At 49.0% G+C, this 13,574-nt stretch overlaps 1 protein-coding gene across 15 annotated transcripts in view; it reads right to left on the bottom strand.

Moving 5' to 3' along the window:
• LOC144373609 (uncharacterized) overlaps positions 1 to 13,574 on the bottom strand; it is a 33,665-nt gene that overhangs the window by 15,191 nt on the left and 4,900 nt on the right. For 4 of the 15 annotated variants that reach the window (XM_078036636.1, XM_078036651.1, XM_078036643.1 and 1 more), the window contains 4 exons: positions 13,050 to 13,185; positions 12,872 to 12,959; positions 9,522 to 10,300; positions 1,770 to 1,982 (listed from right to left, as the gene is read on the bottom strand). In XM_078036636.1, the coding sequence (XP_077892762.1) occupies positions 1,770 to 1,811 (42 nt within the window). In that variant the 5' untranslated portion in view covers positions 1,812 to 1,982; positions 9,522 to 10,300; positions 12,872 to 12,959; positions 13,050 to 13,185. Of the gene's footprint in view, positions 1 to 1,769; positions 1,983 to 9,521; positions 10,301 to 11,979; positions 12,960 to 13,049; positions 13,186 to 13,574 lie in introns of all 15 variants that reach the window. The other 11 variants (XM_078036637.1, XM_078036644.1, XM_078036646.1 and 8 more) reach the window with 7 other exon arrangements.

The raw sequence follows: 13,574 nt of genomic DNA, 5'->3' as shown, positions 1-13,574 counted from the left end.
GTGGCCCCCCCAACCATTTGAGTTCCAGGAACAGTGGAATGTGTTTGGGAACTTCTGGATGACGGGAAGTCCCACCCTCCAGGGTTTCATCTTCAATGTAATGAGTGCAGAGGGAGCCAGGAGGGCTCTGTCAGGTAGAGAGAGGTGGGAGCTGATGGAGCCTCAACTAAGTGCCCAGGACTCTGGGTTCAGAGCTGGTGTTATGTGGAATTGTTGAGGGACGTGAAGAAAACCCAGCTCACTGTACGCAGAGACAGCAGATGCCCTCACGTGGTCAGGCTGCTGTGCTAATCAGAGCCCCGAGATGTTCCACAGGTGTGCAGGTGGGGAACCCACGTGCCAGCCCAGGCTGTTCCTGAGCACCTCTACCTGGATTCGGAGCACGTGACTCTGCATCAGCGTCCTCACATCAATGTATCCCGGCCCCCCACCCCAAAAGTTCTCTCAGAGACAGTGAGGTTCCACTGCTCTGGACTTGCCCTTTTCTCTGGGATTCTGGGGTTCCATTAATTAGGAGGTCACAACAATTCTCAGCACACAGGCTGAGCCTACTGAGATCCCAGGAGTATCCAGGCATTGCTTCTATTTATAGTCCATCATGTCCCACCACACTGTGGACACGTATTGCACTCACCTAAAGAAACCACCAGGCCCAGGGCCTTCGTGCCACTGGCCTGCAGACACCTGGAGGAACAGGCAACCTATAGGCTGCGTGGAACCAAAGACCCTAGATCCTGGGATCTGAGCTGGACACACAGCTCATGTGCACACAGTCACCACCGTCACCGAGAGTGCAATTGAAACACCCGCCGAGTTAGCAGTGGACCTGATATGCCCACGAGTGGGGGTGAACTGCATCCCTTGAAAATGATCGTGTCCAGAGAAAGGCAAATTTTGTAGGATTTCACTTATCTCAGATTCTCAATTATCAGGTTCATAAAAAGATAAAGTACAATGTTCTTTTCCTGGGCCTCAAGGGCACTAGAATTCTGCATTGATGGCAAGAGTATGTCCACGTGACTTCTGGAGATGCATGGTGGTGACGCCTATACACCAACATGAACATGCTTAATGCCACTCAACTGTGTCCTCCAAAATGGTTTAATTACAAAACAGATGTTCGGTGTCAATTACCACAATGTAAACCCTTGGGAGACTGCTGATTGACTCATCTTAGCGTAAGTCAATGAATAAAGGTCCTAAGGTGCGAAGCTACAAAATGAGGGATGAGCATGGATGAGGATGGGCGGGAGAATCCTCCCCCTCTAACACAATTAGGGAAGGATGTGCTGCCCTCAAGTGGCTGGGGGGCCTGGGATCCTGCCACAGAGGGGGATTCCAAACCTCACATGCCCTGACCCAGGCCAGAAGACCAGGTAGAGTCCAAGGACCCTGGGGTGGCCCAATGGCAATAAAGGTCAAAAGGAACTGGGATCTGCCTGGACCCTCAATCCCCTACTCTGAGCAGGGCTGCATTATGAGGCCAGAGGCCATCCACAGCAATCTGCCTTTACAGGAAAACAGGGACTGCAGGCTGCCTCTGGCTCACTGACTCAGGATGGTGTTTTCATAAAGCAAGACCACTTCCTCACATTTGACCAGCAGCTCATGCGCTGACAGCACAATGGCTGGCTTGACTCAGGCCCTGAGAAATGAAATAGAAAATTCATAGCAAACCCATCTTCAGCTCTTCCACATCATCAGGGGGTGTGATTCATTTCCATCAACAAAGATGTCTGAAATGATGTCTAAACATGCTGGGGACTCACCTCCGTGTGGAACTTTTCAGGAAAAAGGGGATCAAATCTCATGAAGCAACTCTTCTCTCCTCTAGCCCATGGGCAATGCAAGGAACCTGCATGTTACCAGAGGCTCACTCTCTCTTCTCATGTCTTCTGGAAAGGATTCATGAATGCTTCCTTCAAGGTGAAGCAGAAGCCTGCATTCCCAGCTGCACAGAAGTGTTTGAGGGCAGTGTCTCCCTTAAAACCCAAGAAGAAAAACAGGTCATTAAACAGGCACATGGATTAGAGTACATGATCAATGATCCCTCCTCCCTGAAGCCTTCCACATGCCCACCTTCCACATTCACAGAGAAATGCTTGGCCATTCTCAAGACCAGGAGACCATGATGCTCATCACCAGGAAGTCAATAGGAACATGAACAGAGCAGCATGGATTGCACAAGGTGGCACACCAAGGATCTGCAGCACAGCTGCTAGAACACCAGAGCTGAACTTCAGTATTGACTTTCTGCCACCTGCCGAGTACGATGGTAATGTCAAGCACAACATGCAGATATGCAAGTAGTGGGTGACACGGTGCATCCATTCACAGAAGTGGGCAACATCTTCATTGGAACAAGGAAGTATCTTATCCTTACTCATCAAAATCATCACAAAGAATAAAATGGATGCAAGACTTCTCATTTCACTATCATGTAGCTGTTGGATTTCCCTATTAAATAATACCTCCTCCAAAATAAAAAAATATCTCAGATATGTGTCAACTATTCGATGGATGACATTTTAAAAACTAGGCCTTTCCTTCATATTTATGTATGCTATAGCCCTGCCTAAGGCTCTTTGAGAAAGGAGCACATAGAATTGGATCTTTGAAAATCTCACATTTGCCGGTAAATATTACCGACAATGTCAGGCATGGCGAAGTGAAAAGTGGGACTTTGGATACTCAAAGAATGCTATGTTGTGAGATTGGTGTCTCTGACTCATAGACAGCATGTGGTTTCTATGAAAGCTGGTGAGGGAGCAGGAGTAACGAAGCTCATGGAACAGATGACCTCAGGGAATACTGACAGATAGGCCAAACTGGAGAACATGTTCCAGCTAACATTGGTATTTGGGCTCCTGAGCCCAGTCCTGTTTTAAAAAAAGTTGCAGACAGGCAGTGTTCATGTACAAAATGTCTACCATGTAAAAGTGGGTAATTGAAATGTCATCTAGGTACACATCTGATAGAATGGTCTGCCAACCTATGGATTTCATTCTAACAAATAAAAAGAAAAACACAGACATGAGACAAAAAGATAAAACCTTGTCTTCACCAGGATGCCTAAAAATAAGTTTTATTTGCCTCATGCAAAGAGCTTTCAATAGAACTTCTGATTTCTGAATGAACCCATTCAATTTTATAATGCACAGATCATAAGGTTTTCTTTACAGAATATTCTCTTCTTCTTCTTCTTCAAGCCTCACATAGAAAATGTCTCACAGGACATAGGAGGGGAATGACCCAAAGGATGAGAGAATGGCTGGAACCGTTCTCAAATGTGCCCATGTAGCCTAAAGTTTGAAGGCACCTAATTGTACTCTAAAACAATGATGAACCTATTTGATCCATTAATTAATAAATAGCAGGGCTTTACCACTTGAACCAAATCACAGAAAAATGGAAACAGATGATCGAATTCCTCTTCTCCCATCACCTCCTGGCCCAGACTCTCCCCAGAGGTGGCTCTGGTCATCTGTCTATTAGGGAGTCACCCGTGGTCCCCTATCTCTCAGAAAAGAAAATCACCTCAGCTACTGTCCCTAAAGCCAAGTGATGGCTGCGGTTTCCACACCGTGTGGATCTGGAGAGATGCACAGTGCCGCTGGACCAGCCTATGTTCAGGGCTGTGTCTGTGTCCCACAGCTGAAACATGTGGTCCAGGGTCTTCTTTCCACCCACAGGTCCTAAGAACTTGCAGTCAGCACGTGCCTCCTTATTCACTGTGGCCACAGACTTCCTGCCAATGGCCATTGCATTGTACACGTCTTATAATTTAACACGGCATTGAAATGAACTTCCTTCTGGGAGCTTCCCAGGGCACGTCCCAAGACCTGAATTTCTGTGTTGTAGGGAGCATAGCGTTCGTGCATTTTTTAAGTTTCATGGATAATGTTAAATGTGCCTCCAAAGTGTATGAAAAAAGCTTATCTTCCTATCCCCTCCCAGCACATATTATCAACATCCTTAATTTGGGTAAAAAATAAATAAATAAAACACATCATTTGAGCCTGTGTTCATCTTCTTGCCAGCTGTGTTCCAGTGACCTCCTCCCGTGCATAGTGCTCATCTGTGTTTCTCCTCGTGCCTCCTGTTCTACTGGGTTGCCATTTCCTCCCAATCGGTCCCTCTGTTTTGACAATGTTTGGGGCATATTTCGTTGGAGAGTAGTTTCTAACGTGGATGGTCAATTGAACCATCTTGACAGCTTTGGGTTTTGAGGATTGAAGCCAACCCTCCCCATTTCTAGGCCACAGCCTCTTCTCCTAGATTTCTACCAGTATTCCAGTAAATATTTCATTGAATTTGGTTGGTCTCTGTGTCTGGGTTCAAGACTTAGGTCCTGCACTTGCTAGCAGGGACATTGTGCTTTCTGGTTTGTTGTGTTGGCTTCTTGGGGACACTGTGAGGATCAGGTAGGCAAGGCAGGTAGAGTGGCTGGCCTAGAGCATGGCCCAGAGGGAGCGTTTGATCAACATTATTTGTAAAATGACAGCTGTCAATTATCACAACCAACATGAAAGGCCATCCTAACAATCATCATTATGAAAATATTGGTCACAATAATGTTTTCTACTTCTATGGTACATCTGTATTATACTCTCCATGAGTGAGGTCACAGGCCATGTGTCATTGTGTGCCTGCTTCTGTCATTTAGCCTGGAGGCCCCTGGCATAGTTTGCGCTTCAGGACTGGAAGCTCTTTTACGATACAGTTTTCAAGTGGCCATTGGTCGCCTGATGGTACTCCATGGGGTCATCTGAGCCTGGCTTGCATCTGGCTCCTGCAACCAACATCCTGTTTTGCTAGAAACTCCATCGAAAGAGGCTTGGAACTCCTGCTCTCTTGTTCATCTCTGAAGTTCTGCCATTTCTTCTCAGATGGCTCCACAAACCTTTCAAAACCCTCCCCTGCTCCAGGGCTTTGAAGCGGTTTCTTTGGAAGCTTCTGCACAGGGTTAAGGACAAGCCATTCCTCACATGCTCCTTCCACAGGAGGAAGAGAGGGGCCAGAGGGGCCACAGGGAGCAACCTCCTGCTCTGTTCCAGGCAGCCACTTCCAGGCTGGGGCTGCAGCCTGGGGCTCTCAGGACGGCTCTGGCTAAGGGGGAAGCCCTACCCAAGCCTGGGTCACAGCCTCCCATGCCCCAGGGCAGCTGGTGAGCACTGGTAAAGGGTGGAGGGGAAGGCTTGCACCCCAGGAGTCGGGTCTGGACAGCATTCAGGTGGGAAGAGACCACTGGTCACCAAGGGGATGTGAAGCAGGGGGTGACCCAGGGCAGCCATGAGATCTCCTCTAAAGACCACTGTGGTCCCAGCACTACAAAGGGACTGAGTGACATTATTACTCTTCCCTGTTTTAAGGACAGAGGTGTGGAAGGGATTCCTGAGAGTCACAGAAAACGTGGCTCACAGGTTTCATTTTGCCATCTAGGAGTGACCTTGGCCGCACTGGTGGCAATTCCCCGGACCTTTGATGAGCCCCCTGGCATCCTCCCAGGCCCAGTCTCTGGGGCAGACAGCTGCTCTGACTGCTCTCCCTAAACCTGAAGATCACATGGGGTTTTGAAATTCTTTTTGTTGCCGCACTGGGCATTGAACCCAGGGCCTTGCACATGCTAGGCAAGTGCTCTACCGCAGAGCTCACCCAGCCCTGAGGGTGACAGGTTTGGAGAGCATTTGCTACCTGAGTCTTGGTGAGGTGAATCCTCATAGCCCTGAATTCAGCACGTTTCTCTACCAGCTGCGTTTGCAGGGTTAAGATCTTAGCTTGAGTTTTGATTTCCCTTATTTCTTCACTTCTCTCTCTCTCTCTCTTTTGGTACCAGGGGTTGAACCAAGGGGTGCTTTACCACTGAGCCACATCCCCAGCCCTTTTTAAAATACTTCATTACAGACAGAGTCTCACTGAGTTGCTCAGAGCCTCACTAAATGGCTAAGGTTGGCTTCAAACATGCCATCCTCCAGCCTCAGCCTCCAGAGTGTCTGGGATTACAAGCATGTACCACTGCCCCCCAGCTCTGCACTATTCTTAATCAGAGAACCTGTGGGGCTATGTTTACTAGGTATGAATTGAGTTGCCCTCCAGAGAAAAGAAAAAGTAACAAAGCTTTGCTGTGTGGGCAAATCAGGGATGACCCCAGGACAGGGTCAGCTTTCTCTCCAAGGAAACCCCACTGCCCAAAAGGAGCCCCTTGGCCAACGCAGTGGTGCACTCCTGGAATCCCTGCACCTCGGGAGGCTGAGGCAGGAGGATCAAAAATTTCAAAATCAGCCTTAGCAATGGCAAGGCACTAAGCAAATCAGTGAGACCCTGAGCCTAAATCAAATTCAAAATTGGGCTGGGGATGGGGTTCAGTGGTCAAGCATCCCTGAGATCAATCACTGGTACCACCCCCCGTGAAATAAAAGAGCCTCTGCTAAGGACTTCCCTGGGCTGAGGCAGCTGCCTGCAGTGGGTGTCCTGCAGAATGCAGTCAATCTCCCCAGGCCTGGGCTGTGGGGAGGGGTTGGCCCGGAGACCAGGGGTTAGCCCCCAGCTAATGATCACTTGGTATTGTGGTTTGGATGTCAAATGTCCCCATTGCCCATGTGCTAAAGGCTTGGTCACCAGCCTGTGGCCCTTGGGACATAATGGAAACTTTAGTAGGTGGGGCCTCCTGGAAGGAATGAGATCATTAGGGGTGTGACCTTGAGGGGGATATTGGGACCCAGCCCAGTCCTACCCACCCTCTTCCCAGTTACCCAGAGATGAGCAGCCTCCTCTGTCATGTGCTCCAGCTGCCAGGATGTCCTACTGTGCTGCCACAGGCCCAAAGCAACAGGGCTAAGGTGCCATGGACTGAGACCTATGCAGCCGTGAGCCAAAAGAAACCCTGTTTCCTTTTAAGGGGATTCTCTCAGATGCTTTGTCACAGCAACAGAAAGCTGACAGCACCCTTGGTCTGTGCCCCTGCTTTATACATAGGGATGCTGAGGGCCCACAGGAAGCCGAGCAGCCCCAGGTCACATGGTCCCGTAAAAACAATTATTATCCATTCATTCACTGACTACATGGCAGGAGCTGGACTCCAGATCTCAGTGTTTGAAAAAGTTGTGTTTCCTTCCTGCCCCTTAGTCCCTCGCTCTCTCTTTTTGTATGAATCCAAGAAGGACCTTCAGGAGATTGCAATGCCACCCAGTCATCCTAGCCAGCTTTGTACTTGAACATGAAGTTCATGGGATGTTTCTGCTTCACATTGTTAGTCACTAGTCATCAGAGACCTCTGTGCTTTCACCTACAGAGTGCCACCCCACTTCCCTGCTGCAAGGGCTCTTCCTGCCAGGTCACCTGCTGGATGGAGGGCACTGCCCAGTGCCCTAGATCTCTCCTGAATGTCCTGTGACCACCCCACTACAGGCCAGGCAGACATCCACAGAAAAAAACAGCGAGAGGGTCTGGCGCCCCCTGCAGAAAGCACCCCCGTCCAGGTACTGTTATATAGATGCCCACAGAACATTCCTCAAACCTGCAGCAGCTTGGACTGCATCCAAATGCAACCACAGGCCGAGCACAGTGGCACCCACCTGTGCTAGAGTGACTCAGGAGGCTGAGGCAGGAGGATTGTGGGTTTGAGGCCAGGTTTAGCAACTTATTGAGGCACTGTCTTAAGATAAAGAATTAAAAGGGCTGAGGATGTAGCTCAGTGGCAGAGCCCCTGGTCCAATCCCCAGTACCAAGAGGAGGTGGAGATACCAGAGATGGGAACTTCTGAGTTGGGTCAATGATAACTCCAAGTCCAATGACACTGAATGCATAGGGGAAGCTTTAACCCGCAAAAGAAAAGGAGGAAGGGAGCTTCAGCTCCAGGTAAAGGACTAGGAATTGAACCCGGGTGCCTTACCACTGAGCACACCCCAATCCTTTTTATTCTTGTTTTGAGAAGGGGTCTTGCTACATTGCTGAGGGTCTCACAAAATCACCAAGGTTGACCTCAAGTGATCTTCCTGCCTCAGCCTCCCGAGAATCTCTGGGATTGCAGGCATGCACCACCATGCCCAGCAGGAAAGGAACTTTTATCAGTGCAGCCACACGGGGAAGGCAGGGGACCCACATCTTAGCCTGTTTTCAGGGGGTGACAATGACTTGGAGCTTTTATAGAGAGGGGAATGAGGGCAAGGGCTTGGGCTTTGCACAGCTGCCAAAGCAGGTGGTCCTGACCAGTTGAGGTCTGTCCATCTTCCCAGGATTGGCCAGGTGGTGCCTTGTCAGGAGAGCTGTGTCACCTGCTTTGGCTCTCAGATGCACATCAATCAGACCTTGTTCCTGGGACATGAAACAGACTGCATGGGGATGGGGGTCTGGATTCTGAATTAAGAGCAACTTTCTTCTGCTGAAAATAGAGACGGGCTGCAACCCTACTCCCACCTCAGGAGCCAGGAAAGCTAAGATGGGTCCTGCCCTTCCTCAGGCCTGGGCACAGGCCATCTGCCTAGGCATTTTCTGTGTTTTTCCCATTTTTGCTTTTCTTCAGGCCAAGGAAATTCACGTATGTAGATCACTTGGGTTTTGTTTCTATAAACTGTAACCACTTCTGTGGGTCAGGGGCTTCTTCCAAGCCTTCTGGCTGCTTCTCCCCAGTTTGATCAAAGTTCTTGATTTTTTCCTTTTTCTTTCTTTTTTTTTTTTTTTCCTGTTCCTTGTGCTGGTGGGCACTGATGAAGCCAGCAGGGTCCAGTAACAAATCCAAGGTGACTCAGGCAAAGGGGATGGATGGGCCATATATTGAGGCAGAGATGCTGCCCTTCTAATTCTGCCTTTAGCCATCCATTGGATGTCGGTGGGTAGAGGTGGAGGGCTGGAGTCCTCCTTACAAACTCCCCAAGACTCAAGTCAGCAAACACTGAAAGCCCTGTGGCCCTCAGGGACAGGGCCCCAGACAGTTCCTCGGTGCCTCCCAAAGGCTGCCAAGGGAGAAGTCACTTGGGGCCCGACTCCAGGAGGATCATCAAGGGGCGGGACAGGGGGACTTCAGGTAAAAAGCTGCAGCCAGCTCGCCCTAGGACCCCAGCCCTCACCAGCCCCACCCCGTTCCTGGACAGAAAGGTTTCCTCGAGCATCCTCACTGGGTGTCCCTGCAGCAGGGCCCCAAGACTGCCCTGGAAAGGGATCAGTCAGGTGGGAGCGACCGATTTCCCTGATATATGCTGCTCAGCACCAGTATCCCCTTCTCTAGGCTCGGCAGAGTCCCCTGAACCTGCAATGTTCCCAGATGTGCCTGGCCTGCAGCCCTGGCTCTGAACCAGCCTCGTGGAACACTGGGTGCACAGTGGAGGCCCGTGTGGAGTGTCCTCCTCCCAGTGCGCACCTCCTACTCATCCCTTGGCACATCCCCAACCCTCTTTGCTCCCAGGACCCCTCAACTTTCTTTCCAAAGGCCTTGGAATCCCCAAAGGATTGATGCATGAGGGAAGGGACCTGCATCTGGGGGCACAGACCTCGCTTTGGCATCATGTTGCCTACGTGGTACTTACACCCCTGAAGATCTCGCCCAGCATTTGAAGCAGGATCGATTTAGCCACGCAGGAGTTAAGCACTGATAAGCTCAAAACATTGCATGGACAGGAAAGAGATTTCTTCTGCAATCAATTTCTACATCATAGTCTTCAGTAAAGGAAGAGACCACTTGGGGGCTTCTCTGTCCCCTGTTGGTTGTAGCTAATTTCAAAAAACAGTTTCAATGAAGGGCAGCAACCTGCACATTTCAAGCACACTCTGCTGAGTTCCAATACTATGCATCAGCTGTGAGGGCACCACAATCAATGTAAACAACATGTCTATCACCCTAAAAGTTTCCTCCTGCCTCTCTGCAATCCCTTCACACCTCCACCATCCCCCCTCACATCTCCAGGTGACCCCTGATCTGCTTTTTGTTACTATATACTTTCTAGAAGTTTCAATAAACGGAATCATACAGCATGTTTTATTTTTTTTTTTAAATCTGGCTTCTTTCAACATAATTATTTTGAGCATCATCAAGGTTAAGTGCCAATAGCTCACCCTTTCCTATTTTTGAGTGATCAACTGTCTCATAAGGTGGGCCTGGGGAGTCTGCATCCACTCACCTGCTGATAGACATCTACACTGTTTCCAGTTCTTGTCTATAAACAAAGCTGCTATGAAAATGTGTATACTAGTCTTGGCAAAGGCAGGTTGTAATTGATGGATTTCTGGAGGCTCAGTAGGCAAGTTGAATATTGAAAACTCCAGGGAGGGAACCCAGTGGGCAGAGCTTGTTCTGCAGAGTGATGTCCTGAGTTTAACCCCCAGTACCAAAAAAAAAAAAAAAAAAAAAAAGAAAAGAAAAAAGAAACAGAAAAAAGAAAAAGAAAAACTCAGAACCACCGCCAGATCACAGGGGCCCTCCACCTTTGTGGGTTTCAGCTGCAGGAGTTCAGTGTTCCCACTGAGACTGTCTCCAGGTTCCTCATGTTTCTGGACCTTTCTGACATATGCCAGAGCATTCTGTTCCTAACAAGGCTGCCCTCTAGAGAAACTGCTTTATCAGAGTCTGAACAACTGGGAATCACCAGAGCCTGTGTCACCTGGGGGAAGGCAGGCAACCAGCTCCAGCACCCTGAGTCCTGCTGTTCCACCTAAGAGGGCAACAGGGAGAAGCACTAGGGACATTCCCAGCCCAGGATGCAGGCTCAGGAGACAGGGACCCGCTGGAGGGGCCACAGAAAGCTTGCCTCCCACTCCTGGACACTCCTCAAGGCCTATTTCCACGAGCTCCCTTCCCCAGTGCTAGAGTTACAAGGCAGACTAAAAGGCAAAGGCCTGAGAGAGGAGCAAGCACGGACACTAGACTCCCACCAGGAGGGATGCTGGGACACTCAGACCAGGAACCCCTCAAACAACCACGACTAACCTGCCAAGGGCTCTCATGGAAAGACAGAGAACAGGCACCAGCAGAGGGGACAAGGCAGAAAGAGATGGAGACACAAAATGGTGGGACACAAATGAGGAAGAGCTTTGATGAGCTCATTAACATACTGGACTCCACTGAGCAAAGAATGTCTCAGCTTCCAAAACACGAAAGCAAAGCAAGATAGGGAGAGGGAGAGGGAGAAGAGGGAGAGGGAGAGGGAGAGGGAGATGAGGGAGACAGGGAGAGGGAGATGGAGAGGGAGAGGGAAAGAGAGAGAGAGAAGGAGGGGGCAACAAGGGAGAGGGAGACAGGGAGAGAGAAAGGGAGACAAGCAGAGGAGTGGGGGAGGAGAAGGGAGAGGTAGAGGGGGAGAGGGGGAGATGGAGAGGGAAAGGAGGAGAGGGAGAGGGAGAGGGCGAGAGGCTGAGGGGGAGGGAGACAGGGAGAGAAAGAACCAACATCTAAGAACTGTGGGAAGATAAGAGGTGTCATGTAGACAAGATGGGAATCCACGGAAGAGGAGAACTTCCCAAATTAGTACCAAATCAAAGTGGCTCAGAGAACTTCAAGCAGAAGGAACAACAAAACAACTCCACCCAGCCTCAGCCTCCAGGAATCCAAACTGCAGCACCAAGAGAAAGCCAAGCCAACACCAAAACAGAACCACCATCAAACACACACACCCTAAAGGGGCCAGTGGAAGAAGCCCTGCCTCTGGGAACAGAGACACAATATATCCAACTGCTCAGAAAGTATTCAAGGAAGAGCGTGGAGCAAAACACTTAGAAGTGTTGAGGTGAAAGCCCCCCAACCTACAGCCATGTCCTGAAAACTCAGCCTCAGAGTGAAGAGAAATAGAGACTCTCAGACACACCACGGAGGGACTGTGTCACCAGGAAGCTGCCTGGCAAGAAATGATAAAAGAAGTCCTTTAAAAGAAAAGGACCATGATCCCGGCCAGAAAGAGACTTACATAGAAAAGAATAACAACTTAAGTTTTCTTGGATAAGTTTGTTCAGAACAAAATTAACAAATGTCCTCGATGAGAACTGTATATGTACATGTGAGATGACAGTGTGACGCGGGGTGGCAGAAGCACCAGGAATGCTTTGTTGCTGTGAGGTACTGACACCAGTCTTGACCCGGCAGTGTCATCCGAAAGTGGACCTGGGTTAGTTATCAGTATACACTACAACCACTAAAAAAGGTTTTTAAAAAGAAGTATAACAGGTGTGCTGAGAAATGTGAGTAGATGGAATCAAAAGGCAGGAAAAGAAGAGACAGACAAAAACAGGCACAAAGAACCAGGGCAATTACACAGAACGGTACCAAGCACAGCAGATGCTATTTCAACTGGATCAATAATCACATTATATGTCAGGGGCCTAAACGTACCAATTATCAGAGATTATCAGAGGGGTTCAAAAAACAGGTTCCAACCCTTTGGTGTCTAGAAGTCCACTTAAAATATACAGTAGTACCCCCACCCAGGGATACATCCCGAGACTCCCAGTGGATGCCTGAGCTGCAGATGGCACTGAGCCCTATATACACTGTTTCCCCCTATATCTACATTCTTATGACTGTTATAAATTAGGCACAGGAGGAGATTGACAATGGTAACTAATAGTAAAATAGAATAATTTTAACATAATTCAATAAACTTCCCACCATCGCTCCCCTTAAGCTTTAAGTAAAATCAGGGGTATGTGAGTGTCAGCAGTAATACTGCAACAGTCCATCTGATAACCAAGATGGCTACCAAGAGTGAGTAACAGGCAGGGAGCGTATACAGTGTTGACACACTGGACAAAGGGACGATTCATACCTCAGGGGGACAGTGCGAGACTTCATAGCATTACACACAATGAAATATAATTTAAAACTTAGGAATTTTTTTTATTTCTGGAATTTTCCACTTAACAGTTTGGGACTGCAGTTGACCACAAGTACCTGAAACCTTGGCGAGCTGAACCGTGGGTACGAGGGGACCACCGTAGATTAAGAGTGAAGTGTTGAAGAGGGAAACACGGGACCAACTCTAGTGAAGGAAAGCAGTAGTCACTGTATGAAGCTCAGACTATATTAACTACGTGCAAGGAAAACTGCCAATCATATAGAGGGACACCACCTGAATGATGATGGGACAGTTCTCCAAGATGTACCATACTCAGGGAGCACGCACTGTACGGCAGAACATTAAAATACTTGAGAACTGCGGGGAGAGGTGGAGACGGGACCAGCCTGCTGCCAGAAGTGGACAGACCCTGAAGGGGAACACCAGGAGGACAAAGTTAAGCTCAACAGAACACAGCACAGTGCGCTGACAGGATGTGCACAGGTGTTCAGAGGGCTTGCACTTAGTGCGGTCTAGGAACGGCTGCTTTGAACTTCCCAGGCTTCTCTTTGGGGCCGCCTGTTCCTTGTTCCCCTTCTCCTCTTTTTCTGCCTTCTCTTGGATTGAGGGTTTTTTGAGTTTGTTCTGTGGTGCGGGGGATGGAACCCATAGCTTCCCACATCGATGCAAGCAATCCACCACTGAGCTGGGTCCCAAGCCTTTTTTTTTCCCCCCAAGAAAACCATGTCTTTAAAAGCTTTAAAAACAAATAATGCTATTTTGCAAATATGACTTTGCTTAACGAGGGCCACCAACTTA

The sequence above is a fragment of the Ictidomys tridecemlineatus genome, unplaced genomic scaffold, assembly GCF_052094955.1.
Source record: "Ictidomys tridecemlineatus isolate mIctTri1 unplaced genomic scaffold, mIctTri1.hap1 Scaffold_444, whole genome shotgun sequence".
NCBI lineage: Eukaryota > Metazoa > Chordata > Mammalia > Rodentia > Sciuridae > Ictidomys > Ictidomys tridecemlineatus.
The sequence above is the reverse complement of the archived record's forward strand: the minus strand, read 5'-3'. Positions and strand labels throughout refer to the sequence as shown.